The sequence below is a fragment of the Poeciliopsis prolifica genome, unplaced genomic scaffold, assembly GCF_027474105.1.
Source record: "Poeciliopsis prolifica strain line A6 unplaced genomic scaffold, Auburn_PproV2 SCAFFOLD002, whole genome shotgun sequence".
Lineage (NCBI taxonomy): Eukaryota > Metazoa > Chordata > Actinopteri > Cyprinodontiformes > Poeciliidae > Poeciliopsis > Poeciliopsis prolifica.
In genome coordinates this window covers 24,781,986-24,802,669 of record NW_026562377.1, presented here as the reverse complement: position 1 = coordinate 24,802,669, position 20,684 = coordinate 24,781,986, and the positions used below count along the sequence as shown (strand labels likewise).

The following is a 20,684-nucleotide window of genomic DNA, read 5'->3' as shown; positions in this document are numbered from 1 at the left end:
CCACGTTTTGAAATAACTTTAGTAAAATGTTTGTTGTAACACGTTTGACCTTTATGCAGTCTTCTTTTCACCTGGCTTTCAGGAGGTGCAAAAGTTCTTAATACCTTAAAACCATGTCAACAGTTGGAAGAGTTATCACCCTCAAATTCAGTATTTTTCCAGAACAGGGAGGCCATAAATGATTTTACTATGACTCTCAGTCTTGAAAGACATAAAAATGTTAACATATACACTTTAAATCCAATAGTAAGTTGCAGTAATACAGCTCCTTCAATCAGTTCCTCTGATTGGTACTCTCCCTCTGCTGTTTGGGAAGAGAAGCAGTCCATGAAGTCAACGAAGCAGACTCTCTGCTTTCTGTTGATGTCAAAAGCTAATGTATGGTGCTGGGCTGTCCTCTGTACTCAGTAATATTTAGCCACAGACATAAAAGCTGAACTGTTGATTCTCTTTTACTTTAGCTTAAACACTTAAGTTGTTTAAAGTCAATTTTCAAATAATAGCTATTAGCTCATATGGGAACTTTAAGCTATGTGCTCTTTACAAAAAAGGAAAAGAACACACATTTAAGGTCAGACCAATTAAATCCCCAATATTCCAAATGGACTGAGTTTTTATTGTTTGTGTTTGCTACAGTTGTGCTTGACCCGTCCTCTGGGGGATGAGGAGATGCTTTCCCAGAGGTTCAGGGCAGAAGCTGCCATCTCTGTACACCAGCCGGCCCCTCAGGACGGTCGCACGCACCACTCCCTGCAGCGTGGAGCCGAGGTATGGGGTCATCTGCACAAATACACACACACACACGCGTGCGCAGAATTACTCGTGTAAACCGCAAGCCAATCGTGGCGATTTGTTTTTCAATTGTTCCTTACAGACTTTCGTTACCTTGTTTTTGTGGTGAATACTTGCTTCTTCGATCTGTGAAGTTTAAAACAAACATGAAGCACAAACCCAGCCTTGACAATAGCTTTAAGTGGTTGTATTATGTGTTCTCCACACACTTATTGCCATTTCATAGCACAATCAAGTAATTATGTTGATTTCAGTGGTTCAAAAAATGCTATGACTAAATATGACTTAGAAGAAATTTGACTTTGTAAAATTGGGCCTCTGTCTCTTCAAAATCTTCTGCTCTTTCTGAAACTTCACCTTCAGGAAGTCAGCGCAACATGAATCCTCTATTAACCCTTTAACAACATTTTTACCAGTGTTGCACTGAGAAGTAGCTCATATAATGAGCTCAACAGATTCGTAGTTCTACTAGGTGTTTGCTAAATGCTACTGGCTAGTCTGTAGGAGCTGAGTGGAAGAGGGCTCCTCTGTGAGACAGAAGCTTGGAACCTGCAGCTCTGAAGAGGAGCTGTGCCTTGAAGGCGGGGCTAGGTCCACCCAGGCATTTTGCACAGTTGAATGGTTGCCATGGAGGTTAAAGGATTTCTCAAACATGCACGAAAGATTCAAACAACACTCACGTATGCTTTTGATGATGGAATAACATTAAAACATGATGTAAAGTTTAAAAGAAAAACTGATTTTATATAATACTGCCCCCTTTACAGTGTGAATACCTCACTCTGACCTGAAAGCCTGTCTCTGGATCCCAAATGACCAAGTCGGCATCAAAGCCAGGGGCCAGGCTGCCCTTCAGGTTCCCCAGGCTGCTCAGATGGGCCGTGTTTCTGCTGAGGAGCCTCACCACATCACCCAGCTGAAAGTCTCTCTTACTGGCTGAAGTCCAGAACAGAGGCAAACCTGAAAAATAGGGATGGTAATTTTTAAACACTGTAACTGGCCGTCTGTTTGGCTCCCACTGCCAGACTTTGACCATTGCGACAAAAAAGTAAATGATTGGTAGAAGCTTGAAACTTATTTGCCAGTTCGGTGTTGAATTTGCTTCATTTAAACCACAATCAAGAAGATCTGGAGATGGGATACAGCAGGTCTAATCTACCAAAATAGGAATGTTGACGATTAATGACAGGAAGTAAGTCAATTTAGGAATTTGGGTTTATAAAACCACAGATCAACAATAAATCACGATCTATTAAAGTATCTCTTTATGACTCTAAAAAAGAATTAAAAAACTTTACCAAAATGCAAAAGCAGCGTGTAGAAAAACAAATAAGTTACTTATGATTTTAAACTGGAAAGAGCTCTATTAGCTCTGATAGGTTTAAGTCCTTGTATTTTTACTCATTCACATTTTTAAATAAAAACAATCTCAAGTCCCGTTAGCAATTTCAAATCAATAAGGGCAAAGTTTGGACTTTGACTAGGCTATTGCAACACATAGAGTCTCTTTTTTCATGTATTTCAGATAAAGTGGCTGCTGGATTTGGGGTTTTCTGTTCTGTAATATTTACAGTTTCTGTGGAGCTGTTTGGTAGATAGCCTGATGTTTTTCTCTGCAATATTTCAGCAGACAGAAAAGTTCTAGGTAAACTAAGTGACCGCAAGGAGCATGGACAATATGACTGCACAGCGAGATCACCATTGTTGATTGTGGGTGTGAGATATTGGTATTAACATGTAGTCTTTAGTTTCTATCATTAAGTCTACATCATCAGCCTTCCACTACTTTACTGCCATAACAGAGTGTTTGTGGTGAAACACAGGAGTACCAGTGATTTAAGGCCTGCGATGTGTCTGTGAATCAGTATTCTTTGGAGATAAGTCATATTTATGTGATCTTTTTCTAATTTAACATTCAAACTTACTGAATTTGATTATCTAATTTGATGATATTCCCCCTGGATATAAAACGAATGTAAAATTTGGATATGTGAGCTATTTAAGGTGAAATAATTGCATAAGTTTCGGTAGAAGGCGTTTGTCCTGCAGTCGGTGGCTACTGTCCAGGAGCTCGCCACCATCAGCCTGTGAATGTGTGGGTGAATGACTGAATGTAGTGTGAAGCACTCTGGGGTCCACTGGACTTCATAAAGCCCTTACAAAACAGTTTTTGCCTTTTACTACCTGCCACCGGTGTTGAGAAATGTACCAAATTGTAACGATGAAATCCCTCCCCATGCCTGCGTGAAGTCTCCGCTCTCCAGTTTCTTAAGGTCGGGTGTGCAGGGGGAGTGGTCAGACACCACCATGTCAATCTGTCCAGTTTTCAGCGCAGACCACAACTGCTCCTGAATGTCAATGACAGTATTATGCAAATCATGTTTCTTTGTATTGCGTCCATTGAACATAACCTTTGGATCTGCAAAACGATGAGTCCGTCTACCTGGTTAGCAGAGCCTCGGATGGGAGGGCAGCACTTAAACTGTGTGGCTCCCGCAGGAATGCTTTCTGCACACAGGCTGAGGTAATGATGGGTGGTCTCCACCGTTAGGGGAGCGCCAGCTTGCCGAGCTTTCTGGATCAGCTTAAGGGCCTTTGCAGATGATAAGTGAACAATGTGGCATCGCACTCTGAAACACAGAAAGGTCATTGCTGCTGCAGCAACTACCTAATCTTCAACAGAGAAACCAGCCGTGCTGACATAACGGGAATATACACAGCCTTGCAAAAATAGCCTTGGACCCCTTACACTTTAATTCAATGCAAATGTAGTTTATCATCAAATTCATTGCACCCAGCAGAACCACAAACTGAACGTCCAAATGTTAAAGCCTGACCCTCATGTCCCTGTGAAGGAAAGCTTCATCATGTTCAACCTCGGGGTAAAAAAAGTCTGACTTCTTCAGTTTTTGATGGCTAAATTATTTTTTTCATCCTTACTTACCATTTTTCTTCCAAATCAGAATCATTTACTACTGCATTAGTGTTTCTCATAAGTTTTTGGTCAAATGTGGAAAAATTCAAAGTATTTTTGGCATTAACTTCTCTCACCGGTACTGCAGACAGAGTTCTGCAACGGTCCGAATAGCTTCTACCTCCATGACATCAGGCCGGGACTGCAGAAAGGTGTCATACTGGCAAGGGTCTGACTCTGGGTGGGTTAGTTATAAAATATAGGTTTAATGAACAATTTCACTGAAATTACAGAAAGTTCCACAAATATTTCTATACACTTTTCACATTATCTATATTCAGCCTAGTCTGAATATAATTTAGTTTTTGTAAAATCAGCATCTCAAGTTATTCTAAATTAAGGCACTAAAACATTTCAGTCTTTATCCTGACAACAGCTCACTTTTTTTTTCAGCACAAAAATTAACAGTGATAAAAGGCAAAGGGAAAAATTTTATGTGCTTTAAATGATTACCATCAGCGTTGTTCCCCGTTGTTGGCTGAACATCCATCTCTGCATGAAACTGGAAGAGACAAAACAAAATGACTTTAAGTTTGTCACCAATCACCAGAAGGTCTCTTAAAGAGGCAGTATTTTGTATTTTCCAGGCACACAGTGTCATTTTAGAGCACAATCAAGTAACTATTTTCCCTTTGATTGTTTAAAAAATGCTATAAATAGAAATTTGACTGTAACTTAACACCATGAAATTCGGCTTCTGTCTCTTTAAAAATGCTTGCTCTTTCTGAAACTCAGGAAGTCATCACAATTTGACCCCTCTATTAATCCTTTAGCAATGTTTTTACCAATGTTTCACTGAGAAGTCGCTCACATAAGCTGATGCGCAGTGCCACCAGGTGTTTGCTAATTGTTGCTGGCTAGTCTTAAGGAGCTGAGTGAGGGATTTGCGGTGGAGGGCCTCTCTGTGAGACAGAAGCTTGGAAACTGGGGCTCTGAGGAGGAGTTTTGTCCTGGAAGGCGGAGCTAGGTCCCTCCAATCATTTTGCACAGGAAGGGAATAACATTATTACATCACGTAAAGCTCAAACAAGTGGATTTTTACACCATGCTGCCCCTTTAACGAGAGGTGTGTCATGGAGCCAAATCCAGTAAATCACCAGCAAGACGCTTCCTGTTCCCTGGAGCTGCTTCATGGCCGTATGGAGGTCAAATTCAGCCACATAGGGAAACTCATCAACACCGCTGTGGATGAGGAAACACTTGAAGCCAGCAACGCCTGCCTTGATCATAGGTCGAAGTTCACGCTGTGGGGAGACAAAATACTTTCATATTTTGGTGCAAAAAAAACATAGGACACTCCTTTTCTTTCATTTCATTTGGTTGGTACCTGATTCCCAGGAATGACTCCTCCCCAGAAAGCTACGTCCACGAAGCACTTCCCCGTGGCCTCCTGCAGCTTCTCTTCAAAGTTTCTGAGTGTTGTGGTTGGAGGGACGCTGTTCCTGGAGGGGTTGTAACCAAACGCTATCTTAACATGTTACTCCGTTAAATCTGTCCCTTTTCAAAGAGGCCAAATCAACCAACGCAGCCTACAATGTGACCTCGTTGGGTGTGCGTCCCCTTCCTGATGCCGCCCTGGGCACCAGCCCGAGTGGCCTGGATTCTTCAACTTACAAGGGCATGTCCACAATCGTTGTCACTCCTCCCGCCGCGGCGGCCCTGGTGGCCGTCCAGAAGCCCTCCCACGAGGTGCGGCCCGGCTCGTTCACATGAACGTGGGAGTCTACGACGCCTGGCATCACCATGCTGTCCCCCACATCCAGCACCTGGAGTCACACCAACAACGTCAGGCGGTAAATCCAGTGGTGTTAAATCAACCCTCAGAGGCATTTTTAACCTAACGGACAGGGGAGAGCAACCGCCAGCTTACCTCACAGCCAACATCCTCAGTAAAGTTGCAGCCAGAAAGTATTTGGTGGATTTTACCATCTTTAATTGTTATGACAGCTGGTCTCGCTTCATTACCAAGCAGCACTCTGTTGCTCCTGACAGCACCAACCACCGAGCCGAGCTCCATGCCTGTTCTTACTGAGAGTTAAAGAGCACAGAAAGAGTTTCTGAGCTCTTTTCTGTTGTGATCCAGATACAATCCCAGCATTTCAGTGGCTCAGAGCGGAGGCACCGCCTCCTGCTGTATGGGGCAAAGGATAAAGTGTGTGTTGACTTGTTTGTTTTCTTTACCAGTGCAACATGCTGAATCACATGTACAACAGTGCAAAAATATCCCACAGATAGATAATAATATTTCATAATGGTAGTTTTTTATTTTCTTTTTTTTTTTGAAGAAGAAGAAGTAAAGTTATTCAGTCTTCAACAGAGTTCAGTTAAAATATATATATTTTTTATGTTTGTGCTTTCTGGCCTCTACGGTTTCATGTTTTAAGTAGTTTCCCCTGTGCAGCCTTCAGTTATGGTGACTGTTAAAGTTTCTCATGGAACAGTTACAAAAAGAGTGATTATGTTAAAAGTGTTGCCATTATAAAGTCTCTTCTCTCTTGAAAAACAAACAAACATACAAAAAAACAATCCGACTGCATGATGCAGGTCTGCCCAGTTGAACAAGAGTGAACAAGGATTCTGGGGCAAAATTCTCTGGACGATTTGAGAGCAGAAATCTGGCACCATGAAGAAAAATCGAAAAAGTTTTTTTCTGAAAAATCACTTTTTCAAAAAAAAAAAAAAAATTATAGCCAAAAGATAATTTAGGCAAAAATAAATAAATAAATACTGGTGGCAAAAAAATATTTTAGTCCATTATTTTAGGAATTAGATTCACACTGATCTTTCCTTCCTGTACACTTTGCACGTCATTCTATCATTATTCAGTGACACTGATGCTCATGAGAAGCATTGTAAGCATCACGATGCAATGTGTTCATAAATCCCCATCAGGCCCAGCAGGCTGTGTCGTCAGGACGTGGACCGGGGCGCGGCCGGGCCGCGCGCTCCCTCCATCCTTCCCCCCAGGTGGCGAGCCGCCGTGCGTTGTGACGCCAGCCCGTTCTGGGGAGCGGTGCGTTCAGCTGCGTGGGTCCTGGCTGTGGCGAAGCCTCGCAGCATCCTCGTTATGTAACGCCTCAGATGCTTGCGGGCGGACGGGATTAGCTGAAGGAGAACTGCGCGGATGGCCGGCTGGACGGATGCGGTGACGAGCGGCGGAGAGCGTTCCCTCTGAGCGGGCAGCTGCTGCTGGAAGCACCGGGCCGACCGGAGCTCGTCTGATTTCAGGCCGGGCATCGGAGGCCTTCCGAGGGGCGCAGTCTCCTGGATCCTGCGGAAGCCGCGCAGCGGCTTTTCTTTTCTTTTTTTTGTGTGTGTGTGTTTTTTTAAAGCATCCGACCAGAAGCGCGTCCCTGTTTAAGGCTGTCCCTGCACATCTGCGGACAGAAACCGATGCGAGTTTGTCTCGGAGAGGTCGTGTTTTTGTTTTTGTTTCCATTTCCATTGCACTCGTCCAGTCCAGCAGCCACTGCGCTGTAGAATAGATGATGGCGGGTCCAGAGCAGTCCCAGCAGCAGCAGCAGCAGCAGCAGAAGGTGGAGGAGAAGGCAGAGCACATAGATGATGCTGAGATGGCTCTGCAAGGCATCAACATGCTGCTCAACAACGGATTCAAAGAGAGCGACGAGCTTTTCAAGAGATACAGGTAAAGCCTTTCTGTCCTGCACCAACAGGTGGGATGAGGGGAAGGGGTGTGGGGGGTAGAGAACAATGTGTCCTGTAGAAAACATGATCGCTTGAAATGAAACAAAATGTGGGTGTGTTCCTTTAAGTGTGTCGTTGTGAGACATGAGCTGGCCCAAGGCATAAGCAACCTGAGCAGCTTCAGACCATCAGGGGACTCAGAACTGCTAGTATTTTCACTTATAGTCATAAAAGTTTTATTGAGCTCTAGAACACTATTAAGCTTGAAGTGATGCTTTCAGAATTGATTGATATTAAATAATAATAATAATAATAATAATAATAATAATAATAATAATAATAATAATAATAATGATAATAATTTAAAAGAATCACAAAGTTTACTTTGTGAAAATGTGAAGAACATATCCACTGTTTGATTGTTCTGTTAACATGGTTACAAGCTGAGGCTGCAAGATGAATCTTTATGGTTCCTGAACACAAACACATCGAAGCAAATGACAACCTGAGACATTCATCTTCTCAGCCATTTTGGCTGCTTCTCTCAGACGCCATCAAATCTGTTTTAAAAAGCACTCACTGATCACAATGTTTGCAACAGGAAGAGGAGCCCTCAGATCAAGATTCTGCTTAAAGTCCCATACAAGCTTGGGTCAGCCCTGGGCTTTAATATTGAGGATATGGCTGATCGCCCAGGGCGCATTGGCCTGAGGGTTTCATTACGTTATTGCACAATCCGCTCAATGAAATGATGTTAAATTCTGATTCTAACTCACAGCTCCTGCATTAAATGGTCGTTGTGGTACTTTGTTGAGGTAGCTGGGTTTCATTTGATCCTTTTTTATGTGGTTCAGTTTTTTAAATATTTGGACAGACCAGAGCTTAACCAGATAAATTCATACTGAATAAAAAAAACCAGAACCCAAATATGAGCTAAATCACAGTGAAGAGAACTAAAATACTAGAACATAGGAGATACGATAGGAGATATTTATCTCCTATCGTGCTAGGAGATAAATATCTAGCAAGCTATCACCTAGCTAGCTAGATACCTAGCCTTTATTTGATTATTTCTTATGTGGTTTTGGGTTTTTTTTAATACTTGGACTAGGCAGACCTTAAATGTATAACTGTGTACTCAATAGAATTTTTTCAGATCCCAAATATGAGCTAAATCACTGCTAGGATTTAGCTTATACTGATTATTGATTAGAAATAATCAAAGTCTCTGAAAAGATGCTGTGACGTCTGCTGGACATTAACTTAAAAGTCTTGCTGAAGTTACTGAAAACAGCTGACCAACAATTTAACTGTTAGTTTTAAGATAGAACATTAAAAATATGCTGTTTATCCATCTGAAAAAGTATTCTCTTTGTTTTACATTTCACTGTCTGTAGATTTTGGTTGGATTCCCTGACAAAGAGTCTCAGACAAAGTGTTATTCTGTCAGTTTTAATTTGCATATTTGGATGTTGGTAAATAAACATAAACAGGATTATTATTTCATAATCTTTCATATTGAAGCTTGCTTTGCAGTATATCATGTATCTACATGATAGACTGCAGCTGTTTTTGTGCATTTTTCTTCTGGTTTTTTATCTCTTCTAACAGAAAAGAAACCTCAAAAAGTAACTGAAAGATAAAAAAAAAATACACAAAAAATACTTTCCTGTAATTGAGTTTACATTTTCTGCCACATTTTGTAACCCCTGGTTTCTATGTCTTATTTTCCCTCATTTCTGCGCCTCTGTTAGGACGCACAGCCCTTTGATGAGCTTCGGAGCGAGCTTCGTCAGTTTTCTGGTGAGTTGTGCATCAGGGAAGTACTGCTACAGCGGAGAGATGAAGGCAGTGACGAGTATTAGAGGAGAAGACCACAGAATTAATGTTAGATGTGAGACCTGAGATAATGTAGTCTGTCAAAAGGCAGGCCTCATGTTGTCACCACTGGTATCTTCCTTTGTTTCCTGCCAGCCATTAGCATAATGGATGCATCTTCAGCTGTGGAAATGCATTGCAGCAAAAAGAGCAGATCGCTGAAAGCCTGAATCTGTCGGTGCTGAATGAGGGAGATGATTCATAATGTGGTGTGATGCTCACACTCGAATTCAAACTCACACTGTGTCATATCCTCTCATGTTGGCCCTATCATAAAATGAAGGCAGAGAGGATGTTGTCTCCTTTCGCTGGTTGATGAATGCACCTGGCTGTGTTGGGAGGACAACGCTTAACTAACAATTTTTAAATTAAATTATTTAAACTTCGCCATCTGATAATAATTTAATCAAAAGCTGAACCTAGTTTCCCATGAGATTTTTTGGGAATGTCAAATTATCCTGAGACTTTAAAGGTAAGTGCAACTCTAACATCACAGTAATGACCCAATAGTAGCAGTTCTTAATCTCATGCAACGCCACGCAGATGCTCTGTCTGCACTGATGATGATTCTCCCGTTTTAGAATTTCAAATTCTCCTCCATACGTTCAAATAATTATTTGAACACTTGGGAGCATTCAGTGACTGAACGTTCATCATTGAGTACGGCTACAAACATATTTCAAGGATCAGAACAGGACACAATCAAAGAATTTTAGTCCCTGTTAACAAAAATGTGAGTGGATCTTCAGTTCATGTCTTCGTCATTGTTCTATTACAAACATTTTTGTCCTTTGTAATTGTGTTGAACTTTACTTTACAAAACATTTTAAATGACAAAGCAGGTTGATATTGAAATAGTCTTTTAGTGTTTACTGGAAATAGATGGTATCAAAATGAAATATATAAACCATGTAATAGGATGAATAATAAAAATAAGAATTTTTTTATATAAAATTCTCAAACATGTAACAGAATTGGGCAAACAGCACATTTTTGTCCCCATAAGACTCAAGTTGTAATTGTGAAAAATTATTTTCAATTCTTAGGATTATTGTTTTATTTATTGCACTTTCTGAGAAGCCCAAACCCTGCATGTTATTCGGTGCTAGGCATAGATCATTGTATAGTTTTGGGGCTGGCTTTAAAGTGATGCCTATTTGTTTGTGCTGCAGATTAGGACAAGTTTTGTCCTTTGTTCCTGCCCCACACACAGCTGTGCAGATGTCACCGTTCTGCCCCACTTAGGGTTATGCTGAAGCAGCCTTTTGTTACTCTATTACATAAGACTCCTTCGCGGTTAGCATGCTAGATCAAGCATGAATCTCATCAGAGGAACAGAACAAAACATTGACATAGTGATGTAATTCAAACGGATGTATGGCTTGTATGTTGGCACAGAGTGCAATTAACTCTTATGGTGAACAATGTGTATTTTGTGGCTGTTTGAAGCTTTAATTTGAAAGTTCTTTGGACATTTGAAGGTAGAAAAGCATCGTTTAAGTTCAGTCCATCTAACTTAAATGGATGGACTGCTTCACAATGCCTGGAGGGCTTGTGGATGTATAAACCCTAACTAGTCGGAGGCCTTCTCCTGCGCTTTGCTGCAGAACGCTATGATGACATTTGAGGAGGAGAAGATGCAGATGGCCTGTGATGATCTGAAGACAACTGAGAAACTCTGTGAGAGCGACAGCGCTGGGGTGTTAGAGACGATCCGAAACAAGATCAAGAAGAGTGTAAGTACCGGGAGAAACTAGTAAAGGATAAACTTAAGACTAATCTACGTTGCCGAGTATCTAACTGTTAAACGGGCAGTCTTATGTGTTTTAATGTGTTTAGCATAATCTAGCACAATCAAGTAATTATGTTCACTGCAGTTATTATAAAAATGCTAATTATGTCAAATATGACTTAAAAGAAATCTAACTGCCTTGAAATTGGGCTTCCATCTCTTTAAGAAACTCCTGCTCTTTCTGAAACTCCGCTTTCAGGAAGTCATCACAACATAACACACAAGAAATAGCTACTATGATGAGCTCAGCAGATGTTCAGTTCCACCAGGTGTTTGCTAATTGCTCATGACTAGTCTGTGGGATCTGAGTGAGGGAGTCATTGAGAAGCTCAAAAGCTTTGAAACTGCTGCTCCAAGTGGGAGCTTTGAACCCGGAGGCGGAGCTGTGTCCTCGAAGGCGGAGCTGTGTCCTCGAAGGCGGAGCTGTGTCCTCGAAGGCGGAGCTGTGTCCCCGGAGGCATTTTTCACAGCAGAATGGTTGCCGCTGGAGATTAAAAGATTTCTCAAACCTGCATCAAAAATCAATTCAACACTTCAGGTGTGTTTCTGATGAAGGAATAGCATTTTAACATGAAGTAAAGCTCAATAGCATGTATTTTGCGGCCCCTTTAACAATAATAACAATAAGTGTGTCAGTCCAGTAAATCACTAGCAGGGTGCTTTCTTTAATAGAACCTCTGGTAAAGCAGAAATAATGCCAGGGGAAAAGAATAAAACCAATTTGGACGTTCAGTGGGGTTCTAATATTTCTCATATCTTCTAACATTTCACTAGGAACAGATTTTAGATAACGACGTTAACATCCTCAGCAGTAGGTGTAATCATCCAGGCTGCAAGTGAGATCATGCCGAACCAGAAAACCAATTCAATTAGGACTTCCCTGAAATTCAATCTAAAACTGGACGAGTAGCCACAGGGCTGCCTGGCCTCCTCAGGGTTATTCAGAAAGCATTCATGGGCAACATCTCAAGTGGACGCCGCTTACTGTACACGTGGGCCTGTCTGTGTGGGTTACAGATGGACTCCCAAATGTCAGGCGTTGCTGTGGTGGACCGCCTACAGAGACAGATCATTGTTGCTGACTGCCAAGTGTATCTCGCGGTTCTGTCATTCGTCAAACAGGAACTCTCAGGTAACCAAACCTAACTCCCAGGACAAGCAGACTCTGAAAAGTGTTGACTAATCCATACAGATTTGTGTTACTTCATGTTATTTAGTAGTTAATTATTAAAAAGGAGTTTGATTTTGGTATTAAAATCTGATAAATCCAATGTTAGCAGTCATTCAGATGTAGAAACATACATCAAAAGATATTTCTGAGGGATTGGTTTCACTTTTACAAATGCTGTAGTTCATTTTTTCATATTTCACAAAGGTAGCCAGTCTGTTGTTTTTGTCAGTTTATTTCTTATTCTATAAATAATAAATTCTCCTCCTAATTCCACTGACTGGACAAATCAAAGTTATTTTTACATGTTTGACCAAACTTATGAAGCTATTTGTGTATTTAGCTGTGCTGTACCTTGGCAGAGTTATCACATAAATTTGTAATTCAGTACATTTATGACTTTTTAAAAAAATATTTCAAGTCAATTCAGCTGTTTTTCTGTATCAGTATCTGTCGATACTAAATCTCAGATGTCTGTATCGCAAGTGAAAAAAGCAGATCCCTAGTATTTTAGCCGTAAAGGCCATAAGAACAATTTATCAAGATCATTTTAAAAATATTCCAAAACTCAATGAGTCCTTCATTGGATGTACTGGTTTATGACTGGGCTGAGGCAACAAACGCAGCATTTTTGAGCATTCTTTTCAGTAAATGATTGCTGCTCATCCTTGTCATTCACCGGCAGCTTATATAAAAGGCGGCTGGATTCTCCGCAAGGCATGGAAGATGTACAACAAATGCCACAGTGACATCAGTCAGCTGCAGGAGAGCAGCCAGCAGGGGGCCTCCGGCAGCCAGGAGTCGCTCTCAGCCGACAACGCCAACCACAATGTGGAGAGCGGTGTGACGGCCGAGGCCCTGGACCGCCTCAAGGGCTCCGTCAGCTTTGGCTATGGCCTCTTCCACCTGTGCATCTCCATGGTGCCGCCACACCTGCTCAAGATCATCAACCTGCTGGGTTTCCCTGGAGACCGTCACCAGGGCCTGTCCTCCCTCATGTACGCGAGCGAGAGTAAGGACATGAAGGCGCCGCTGGCTACGTGAGTCGACCCCAGTCTGTACCCGCATAAGGAACAATTTGTAAACAGTGAGAGAAATGTTGATGTTTTTAAATTAGCACATGTTTACCATTTGAATTGTTGTTTTCAAGAAACAGTGGATATAAAATGAGGATTTCTACCATCTTTGTAGAAGCGTGCCACTCCTTTGGTTACCTGTTTGGTTGCATAGTTCACAACTCCAGTGGCTGTTCTTACATAAATGCTGCCCTGGGCAGACGGCACCCCTAAGCCCCCTGAAACTCTCTTCGAACCTCCTCAATTTCACCCACCCACACACACACACACACACACACACATCACAAAGCCATCATACATGTTACATTTAGACATCCATGTATCTAAAAAAAAAAGGACATCACTTCTGAAATGCCAGGTGTATGAAAAGATTTATATGAAAAAATAGCATAATAATTTTTAAGTAATTCAACTTTAATGCAGTTTTTGTCAAATTTAAGTCCAGACTTTGACTAGGCCAATCAAAAATCTGTTGTTTTTTTTTCACTATGTCATGACAGTATGGTGCGAGACAGGTAAGCTGTGAAAAAATGGAACTTCTGTTTTATTTTCCATCTGAAATCAGGATGTCTTGGACATCTTTGGATGTAATATTATTTGAAAACTGCATTTTGGTTCATTTAACCAATTGTAAGCAAGAAAAAGCAAAACAAGAAGAAATCCACAAGGTATCAATCATTTGGGTGTATTAGAGATGCGATCATCGTTGAAGTGGCTCAGCAGAACAATCTGATCTGAATGTCTTGTTTTGTTTCCCAGGTTGGCCCTCTTGTGGTACCACACGGTGGTTCTGCCTTTCTTTGCCCTGGAGGGTTCTGATACACATGCCGGGCTGCTGGAGGCCAAAGCCATCCTGCAGAGAAAGTCTGTGGTTTATCCCAACTCTTCCCTCTTCATGTTCTTCAAGGGACGAGTTCAAAGACTGGAGGTACGTACGGCAGACCCGGAGTCAGTGGTAACCATCTGGATCCACACACACTGATCAGGTTTGACCAGAAGGAAACAAAAAGTGGCATGTCCCTTACAGTCAGTGATGCATGCTTCGTGGTTCGTGAACTCACCAATCTGACGTCTCTTGATCCAGCTTTCATCCGACACATCCGTAACAGTCCATGTCCAATACGATTAGTGTTTACCTGTCAGTATGTGTGCTCTTTCTCTCTCTCTCCTCTGTCCCCAGTGCCATATCAACAGTGCTTTGGCCTGTTTCCATGATGCATTAGAACTTGCATCAGACCAAAGAGAGATCCAGCATGTGTGTCTCTATGAGATTGGTACGTGTTTTCTCACCCGGTTAGCCATGAGAGTTGGTGCGCGGTCCGCCGAGGGGCCAGACTGACTGCCTCCACTTCTTCTTCTTTGTGTCAGGTTGGTGCAGCATGATAGAGCTGAATTTCGAAGATGCCTTCAGAGCATTTGAGCGATTGAAGAACGAGTCCCGCTGGTCGCAGTGCTACTACGCCTACCTGACCGGAGGTAAGACTGGTGTTAAAACAGCTTAAGACTGATTTTATAGTTCTTTGATGATCTCCCTTTATGGATCAGCCTCATGGTTGCTCATACTCGATCTACAATTTGTTTCTTCCATATCCGGACCAATACATACATTAATATCTAATTGGTGCGTCTCTAGTTGTTATCTTGAGCAAACCCGATCTACTAACAACACACAAGCGGGATTGCGCAGCAACATCAAAAAAATCAGAGGCGCAATTGTGTGCCTGCTGAACCGCTGGGTCCTGTTCTCGCAGCTATATTTAACATTTTTGAAAAGTTGGTGCAAGACAGCATGCAAAGATGTGTGCGGTCACCGTGGTGACCAGAAGGCATAGCTGCAATGGCAGAAGTTAATGTTTGTCAAATATTTTGAACATTTAAAGAAGAGAAAGTGCAAATAATATTAAACGCATTTGAAATATCCTCCAGCAATGCAAATTTTGAACTGTTTCTGTTTCAACTGCATTTCCTTTCAGTGTGTCAGGGCGCTTCAGGGGACCTGGACGGAGCAAACGGAGTTTTCAAAGATGTCCAGAAGCTGTTCAAGAGGAAAAACAACCAGATAGAGCAGTTTGCCGTCAAAAGGGTCAGCAACACACGCTATTCTTATTTTAAAAGAACGATCGGTGGTTTGCAGTAGGAGTTGAACTTGTTTTTACGGCTCCCTGCAGGCGGACAGGCTGAGAAAAGTCTCGCCCACCAGGCAGCTGTGCATCCTCGGGGTGATTGAGGTTCTCTATCTGTGGAAAGCGCTGCAGAACTGCTCCTCAACCAAACTGCAGATAATGAATCAAGGTCAGTCCGACCTACAGAGGGAGAAAGGAAGGAAGAGTTACAGGACCCAGAAACTTCAGTGGTTTTAGGGGGATTTTATGTGATGAACAAACACAAAACAGTGCATTATGCTGAAATAGAAGAAAAATACATGTTTTGGGGTTTGTTTGTTTTTTTTTTTTTGAAGTAATCCACATTACAATTAAATTTGTTTGTCTTGACTGATAAAATAATATTTGCACACACAACTGTTATCTTGAAGTCCTTCTTCAGAAATAGTTAGGGGAGGCTGCATTTGGCCCACCTGCCCTGAGTTTAACACTTATGCAATGAAGTTTGTGGTTGTGATGTCACAAAATGTGCCAGTGGGCCTGTCACCATAACAAACTCTGCTGGATGATAAATCTATAAAATTGTTGTTTTGAGATCATTTTCAGAGATCAATAAACATTAATGTGGATTTTAGGCATTTTAAAAGTCCTAAATAAATAAACAGAACAACAAAAACAAAAAAATCAAAGAAACTTTGAAGTCTGTAAATGAGATTGTCCTTCCAAAAAAAAAAAAAACTGGTTGAGACCAAAACACCAGACTGATGAGTTTTGCCATCTAGTATTTGGTGGAAAGAAAGAAAAGAGCAAAATGATGAACCATGCAAAAGGATATTATTTAACTTTTAATTTATCGTGCAATTGATTGATTTATTGCATATTTCCACAAGCCTAAATGCACAGCGACGTCTTTTTAAACGTCCCATCATTTCCTGTGTTCTGACTGCAGTGCTGCAGAGTGTAGACGAGCCTTCATGCAGAGGCTTGAAACACCTCCTCCTCGGTTCCATCCTGAAATGCCAAGGAAACATCAGAGATGCTGTTCAGGTGGGACTCTACTCCAACCGATCAGAGAATAATTCGGGAGTTAATCTAAATGGTGCTTAAACTTTCTTTTTTTCCCCGTTTCACATGTGATCCAGTCATTCCAGCTAGCTATCAGGGACGAGTACGGACGACAGATCAACTCCTACATCCAGCCGTACGCCGTCTATGAGCTTGGATGCATACTCCTTGCAAAACCAGAGGTCTGCGCTTTTTGCATGTAGCATTAAAAAAAAAAACATTCATCTTTGTACTTGTGGACGTTGTGCAATGACTATTATTTCCATTGTTGGATTCAGACAGTGGCAAAGGGGAGATCATTCCTAATTCAAGCCAAGGTGAAAAGCTGAACTTGAATACTTATACTAAAATACCAAATAAAATTATAAAAACTAAACTGAATAACTTCCTGTTTCACAATCTCTCCGTAGGAGGATTTCACAGGCTACGACTTCGAAAACCGACTTCACGTCCGGATCCACTCGGCGCTGGCCTCGATGAAGGAGGTGGTGCCGCAGTGACTCCTCCCACGAGGGGAGGAACTTTGCACAAAGTCTCAACAGCACTCCCTGTGCTCTCCATTTCAAACGAACTGAAGACACGATTGGCAAAAACGGTGATCGCTGATTCAAAAAAAAAAGAAAACAAAAGTCTGATGATAAAGTGCCATCTCTGTGCATTTTGTAAAGCGGAGCGGCGGACAGACGGTCGCGCGAGTGATGGCACGTGGGTAGCTCTAGCTCACATAAAAATCTCTAAGGTTTTATTGGTGCGCAGTTGGGTCATGTCCGCCGGCAACCGCAGAGTGAGAGGGTGGGAAAAGGCATCAGATATATCGTGAAGTGTGATGTAAATAATAAAACTGTCTAACCAGCGCAAGCTAGGAGTTGCTACCGGGCACGTTAGCTAACGCTATGCTAGCTACCTCCCCTCGGCCTTCAGTTTTTCTGCTTAGCCCGTCTATCGCTCCCCAGGCTTGTTTGTGGACTGAATGCACAGAGATTAATCTGATAGAGTTTTATTCAATCCACTCCACGACGTTCCTTTTAAGTGTTTCTCTCACCATTACGTATTTGCCATCCAGTAGCAGTTCTGCTCATTAGCTTGTGCATTTAAGGGACTTAAATTCTGCTTCTACCCTAATTAAACAGATTACTTAGAATGATTTGTTAAAAACACTTTATCTTTTTCCAGTATGATTTTTTCTTTTGTTTTTTTGCGGGGTCTACTTCATAACTTCTATTATGAAGTAAACAGAGATATTTAGCAACTTTTTAGACAAATAAAGTCAAACCGCGGGTCAGGCTTTTTAAATATCGGTGATCGGCCAACAAGCTGCAATTGGTGCACCCCTATTGATGAGAATGAAGAAAGGGAATGAGGAGCGGACCTAAAGTGGAGCGATCCAGTTTATCCAACTTGGACTTTGATGTTTAGCCTGGCCCTAAACAATGTTACCACATGACCTCCATTTTCTGTAAATGATATCAATACATTCTGCAATTCTCTGGTGTATCTAACAAAACATTGAGCACTCAACCTGTGCACTATGCATAGCATGGCTGGGTGACGGTGGCTTTATATACTGCAGTCCAGCATGTTTTTTTTTTCTGCAAATACATAAAGTTACTCCTACATAACACACTTAGTCGTGTAAAGCTGCCTAAAGAAAGGTGCTGTTAAATGTCAGCCCGATCCTGTGTTACTACAGATGCATCATATTATCGTTTTAGTGGTAGAAGCCTTTGACTTACTTCACAATACCAACCAGTTTAATAGCAAAAAAAAGAAAAAGGCATTTTTGTAACGTTGCTGCAGCTTTGTTCGGGTTTGAGTGGCTCATTCAGACAAAACAAAATCCTTGAGTGATTTTATCAAACTTTTTAACTCCCTTTATGTGAGAATTTTCCAGTGCAGAGTATTATATGAACAAGCACTCTGGTTTATTGTCCAAGCAATATTAACTCATAACAGACATCATTTAGTTGGAACTTTTCACTTCATGTTTAAAGTTGTGATCTGACAGATTTTTTTGTTTTGTTTTGTTTTTCAAATCACCGTGATCTCTTAAGACAAGGCTTGTCATCCCTCGTGGCTGTGATGGATGTAAAGTGTGACAAAAATGGAGGCGGCTGCTGTGCTAGCAGTCTGCTCTCTGAAAAAAAAAGAATAACATTAAGGTGAACTGTCAATAAAGTGTAATCTACCCATTGTACCAGATACCTCTGTCACCAGAATATTTTCTCTCTGTCATTGTTGAAACTGAGGCTAAAAGTTAGATGTCACTAAACTGGAAAAATAAACAGTTCTCATCAGTATAGTCAAAAGATCATCTCTGCTTTTTGTTTTGTGTCTGTTCTTGTATCAGAAGCATGGACATGCTATAGAAAGATTTTCATGTTACTCTAAATGTTAAATGTTAGAAAAGTTATGAAGGAAAATATCAGTTTACGATGAGAGTGAGCGAACCTTTTAGTATTCGAGTATAAAAGTAGTAACAATATGACAAATTCTAGTTTTATTGTGAGTTTATCAAAAAGCAAACCCCCCTTTGAGTCTGCAATCCACCACCAGAGGGCGCTTTTCTCACAGAAAGCTGTCAGGATGTGGTTGTGTGGTGACCGTCATTCCAGTAAAACCCTGAGTTCACGTTTGAAAAAATAGGCCCTTCACAATAACAGATTTTGCTGGATGACAAATTGTTCCCAGAAATGACTGCCATAAATGATCATGTTGTCCTTTATCAACAAATATAATAATAATTGTACAATAATGCGAGTAATGAACTTTGATTTTGTACAGGACACTCCGGACTGGAACGGGAAGATATTTTAAACATCCAAAATAAAAACTGACCATTCAAAAATGAAATCTACCTGTATGTAACTTTAACTTAAGCTCTTAAATCCAGCTTACCGTCAAAGCTGTGAAAGTCTCAGTGATTTGTCAGAGAATATGGGTAAGAAAACCCCCCAGCATCATCACAAACTGACAGGCGTGGAAAGATGAAAAAAAAAAACAAAGGCTCTGGGTGAGCTGCAGAGCTCCACAGCTCAGGTGGGAGAATCCTTTGACAGGACATGCATGAGTCACAAGCCCTCATCAGACCTGGACTTTGATCCGTGTTTCCATGCTGAACGGCACAGGGGGTCATTTTTTTGTCCGCACTCTGATAGAAACACTCCAAGTGCATCTCTTTAAGAAAACATGCCCTTTGAGTCAGGATCAAGGCAACAGCTCAGGCAGGAAGTCAATTATTCAGAGTGCCAGGCCACCAAATTTAGTCTTGGCAGGGAAGACTTAAAGGACAGTTAGAAAAGGTAGCATGTCTTGTGTTGGGTTTTAGTTTTTGTGTTGGTATTTTGATCAGTCTTGTCATTCTAGTTCCTTCTTGTTGGAAAGGTCTTGTTGTTTACTTCCATCATGTTTGCTATGTTCATTCTATATGTGTGTGTGTGTGTGTGTTTGTTTGTTTGTTTCACTTATTTATTGTGTTGGTGCATTTTACAACATTCATTTATTGTCAGTGTCAGGCTTTGTCACCCTGGTCATTTGTCCTTCCCTCACTTTGCCTCTTTGCTCTCTGCCTCAGCTGTTCCACGTTCCTCTGATTAAGCTCACCTGAATCCAGTTTTTAAAGCTGTATTGTTTTAACTTGTTATTCAAACCTCCTTTCATTCCTCTACTCAGCGACTGATGAAGATGTTGGCAGACCTTGGAGTGTACGTCAGAACTTATCATGGTCTCGTTTGCACATGATTCAGGGGAAGACCCAGAGAACGTCCAGGAGCGATGCTGCTCTATGCAGAAAAACACAATACATTTATGACAGAGAGCTGCAGACTATAGGAGCGGTGGGTCAGTGCAAAGAGCAAGGTCACAAATAACACTGCATCATGTTTCACACTGACTGAAACCTGATCATCCAGTTCCCTCCTCCTACCAGTTAGAGAACTTCTGTTCACTAGAATTGATCTCCCTCATGCCGTCATTAGAACAGTTTTCAACCCTTCCCACTTAAGATGGAGATTGCATTAAAAGTACTTACTGGTTTTCCAGATTGTGCTATTTTTTGTTCTTTAGAAGGACAAGTTTTGTTTTGTGATGGACAGTTGTGGGCACAATTTCTCCTGGTTCTCTGATCAAACTGACTAATGGCTTCTCCCCAGGTCTGATCAAGGTAGCTGGGATACATTTTTATTGGATCATTTTA

At 41.4% G+C, this 20,684-nt stretch overlaps 2 protein-coding genes across 2 annotated transcripts; one reads left to right on the top strand and one right to left on the bottom strand.

The window, feature by feature from the left end:
• Window position 1: 1 nt before the first annotated feature.
• zgc:103559 (Allantoinase, mitochondrial) lies at window positions 2–5,858 on the bottom strand. The gene is made up of 11 exons (XM_055060851.1): window positions 5,637–5,858; window positions 5,381–5,532; window positions 5,094–5,208; window positions 4,864–5,010; window positions 4,220–4,268; window positions 3,844–3,943; window positions 3,236–3,422; window positions 3,002–3,140; window positions 1,580–1,752; window positions 886–918; window positions 2–780 (listed from the first exon to the last, which is right to left on the bottom strand). Exons 1-11 carry the CDS (start codon window positions 5,781–5,783, stop codon window positions 631–633), a joined length of 1,392 nt encoding a protein of 463 aa, XP_054916826.1. The 5' UTR covers window positions 5,784–5,858; the 3' UTR covers window positions 2–630.
• Window positions 5,859–6,504: 646 nt separating this feature from the next.
• On the top strand, window positions 6,505–18,798 carry LOC129379898 (tetratricopeptide repeat protein 39C-like). The gene is made up of 14 exons (XM_055060841.1): window positions 6,505–7,412; window positions 9,166–9,214; window positions 10,897–11,025; window positions 12,099–12,213; window positions 12,935–13,289; window positions 14,085–14,253; window positions 14,506–14,599; window positions 14,694–14,801; window positions 15,299–15,408; window positions 15,494–15,617; window positions 16,377–16,474; window positions 16,570–16,674; window positions 16,771–16,809; window positions 16,903–18,798. Exons 1-14 carry the CDS (start codon window positions 7,252–7,254, stop codon window positions 16,990–16,992), a joined length of 1,746 nt encoding a protein of 581 aa, XP_054916816.1. The 5' UTR covers window positions 6,505–7,251; the 3' UTR covers window positions 16,993–18,798.
• The last annotated feature ends 1,886 nt before the right edge of the window (window positions 18,799–20,684 follow it).